Source organism: Perkinsus marinus (assembly GCF_000006405.1).
Source record: "Perkinsus marinus ATCC 50983 genomic scaffold scf_1104296937772, whole genome shotgun sequence".
NCBI classification, from domain to species: Eukaryota; Perkinsozoa; order Perkinsida; family Perkinsidae; genus Perkinsus; species Perkinsus marinus.
This window is the reverse complement of record NW_003213723.1, coordinates 7,361-10,081: the sequence shown is the minus strand read 5'-3', so window position 1 is coordinate 10,081 and position 2,721 is coordinate 7,361. Positions and strand designations below refer to the sequence as shown.

Here is a 2,721-nt window from a genome sequence, read left to right as displayed (position 1 = left end):
GTCACTGAGCTTCGCCTAGCGGGCTCGAAAGACCCGAGAGAGAGTGAAAGCCAAACTCCGTTGCGGGCTCTCTGATCGAGAGCTCCAAGGGAAACTACTGCAACATGGTCGATTGAATCTCAAAAACTTCATGGAGAAGATAGTCGAGGAGGTGGTAGACCGCAAGCGAAGTACTGACCTTACTAACACATCCATGAGCTATGCACAGTCGACGTCCTCTAAGACAACACCAGCCAAACCTGTCAACTCCGGGACTCGATCCTCCCCCAAGCTCCCCCCACCTGTCATAGAGCTCGATGAAATATACCTCAACGGCATCAACGCGGGCCAGCTACCGAGTGGGGAACCTGGATGCGCAAGGGGCTGTAAAGATCCGAGTTGCCGAGGGGTGAGGCACTGTCTACTGAAGCTACCTAATCTGGCAACAGGAACCTGTTCGAGATGCGCTAGGGCGCATGGTGGTGGCACGCCTTGTCCAGCAACTAACAAGGTCTGCGCCAGGTGCAACAAAGAAGGCCACTTCGCCGCGGCATGCAGGAGTGCTCCAACATTCCGTCAGCAGTCGAAGTCGGGGAGACAAGCTAGACGGAATGAGAGGCGAAGCAGCCAACCATCTGCTGACGATGACCATCAATCTATCAAAGACGTCAACTCCGGTGACAAAGGCCAGCAACGTACAGTATGCAATGCCGCCATTACCATCGATGACGTTCCCGAGGGGGAGGAGGCCATACCAGATATATTCGCTATTAGGATAACGCATCCTACTGTAGTAACGCAGTACGACTCTCCTACGGTGGTGCAAACTAATGTCCCTACCCTCAAAGGCCCTCAGGTAAAGACACCTTTGTCAGTTAGTATCCCGCAGCTGCCAGGCGCAGATATTTGTGTACTGGCGCTGTGGGATACGGGGGCTACCGGTAGCTTCGTCCGTACCGATGTGATCAACACGTTAGCGGCTAGAGCGAATACTCCTGTGTCGTGGCCAGAGGGCAAGTCGCAGCGTATAGCCACCTTGGCTGACAACAAATCGCGGGTTCCTCTGCGAGGCACTTGTTCCCTGAGGCTCACCACTCCGAAAGCATCAGCTGTTATTACGGCATATGTTGTAGATCATCTTAGCCTACCGCTGGTGATTGGGGTACCGGCGCTGCAAGCCCTTGGGGTTAGGCTAGAGTTCTCTCCTCGTGGTAAGGTTTCGGTTAAAACTGGTGCGGTAGGGTCCTCTCAGGAAGAGGAGGGGCAGCCATCTCGAGCTCGTTCTAACGGTAGAACTACATTGACGCCATGGCGAGTGCCGTCTCACCCTCTCAGAACGTGTGCCATCAACATTGACCACGAACCTGACATTGAGCTCACTTTGCATTCTCTTGCAGCCCCACCAGGTCAACTACACCATCATTCGCAATGCCTGCATACACAACCACTGCTGAGCTTTGTCGATATCAACTCCGACGCGGAAGTAGATAAGGAGTCAGACATAGTGCCTCGCCGTCTCCCAAGAGAAGTCATTCATATTGACTCCACTCGCACCGGGAGGTTGGTGGCGGACTTTACCTTCATCGATGAGGCAGCCTTTGAAGCTCTACAGGGTACGGGTTGGCGTGCAGCGGTTGCTCGGGCACAGAAATCTTCCCACGGGAAGAATCTACATCAAAGACAACAAATCAATGATAGTATTGATAAATTGTTGTCCTCTGGTTTTGTCGGCTACATCAAACTGACATCTCTAGAACATCCACCTCCTGCTCGTTGTATTGCTCGGCTCTACACCTCTAATCCTCGTATACAGGAGACCCACTTGGTCGAGGATAACTATCTCGACAGTCATCTACCGGTCTTCACTGCTGCGCAAGCAGTCTTCAAGGATAGCCCGACAACACCATGCCGCATCGTCTACGATATGCGCCCCGTGAATAAGCTTTTCAGCTTGCCTACGATCACAAGGTGGAATCTCTGGGAATTCCTGATTCGGGTATGCTCGAGGCCAGTCTGTCGGGTCATGGACCTCGAGAAAGCATTCAACCAAGTTCTGCTGAGTGCCAAGTCAGCAGCTACTTGTGCTACAGTAGTTATGAAGGCGAGAACTCTCACTCAGACGAGATCTGAAACCTATATGTTGCTCTGGACATCGATGCCATTCGGTGCCGGTCCGAGCCCAGGAGGCTTGGAAGCTGCAACAGAAGTTTGGATACAAGAAGCTCACCATTTAGCAGATACATTGGTACCACCTGCTTCACTAGAGCACTCCATCGTATGTCCAGCATTCTACGACTCCGCTATCTTCAACTACTGTAAGCCTACCATACAAGAGGCCTTCCTCTCCTCATCGATAGATGAGGGAGAGGGGCTTCAACTAGCCGACTATGTTGACGACTATGCTGTTACCGGCGATACGGTTGCACAGGTGAACTGGCACTATGACATCGTCGAAGCACCCGCAAAGCTCCGTGGTTTTCATTTTCCACCGCTTAAACGCTATCAGACGTGGGATGAAGACAAGGACAATAAGCTCCTCGGCTACGTTCTCAAAAACGACCTTCTATCCCCGGTTTTCTCGGCTAAATTACTACCCGTTGATGGCAACTCGTCTTTGGTGACTAAGCGCATGGTGAGTCATACACTCGCATCCCTATACGACCCGCTAGGGAGATACATCGAGTGCAGCATGAAGGCCAGGGTTCTTTGGAGGGCGGTCGTGGAAGCTGTGAAAGACGACAA

The 2,721-nt window shown here is 52.3% G+C and overlaps 1 protein-coding gene across 1 annotated transcript; it reads left to right on the top strand.

The window, feature by feature from the left end:
* Positions 1-130: 130 nt before the first annotated feature.
* Pmar_PMAR018444 (hypothetical protein) lies at positions 131-1,216 on the top strand (the record flags this gene model as incomplete). Its single annotated transcript, XM_002783019.1, has 2 exons — positions 131-835; positions 869-1,216. Coding segments are annotated over 2 exons (1,053 nt in total), but the record flags the coding sequence as incomplete, so codon positions are not given.
* Between the last annotated feature and the right edge of the window lie 1,505 nt (positions 1,217-2,721).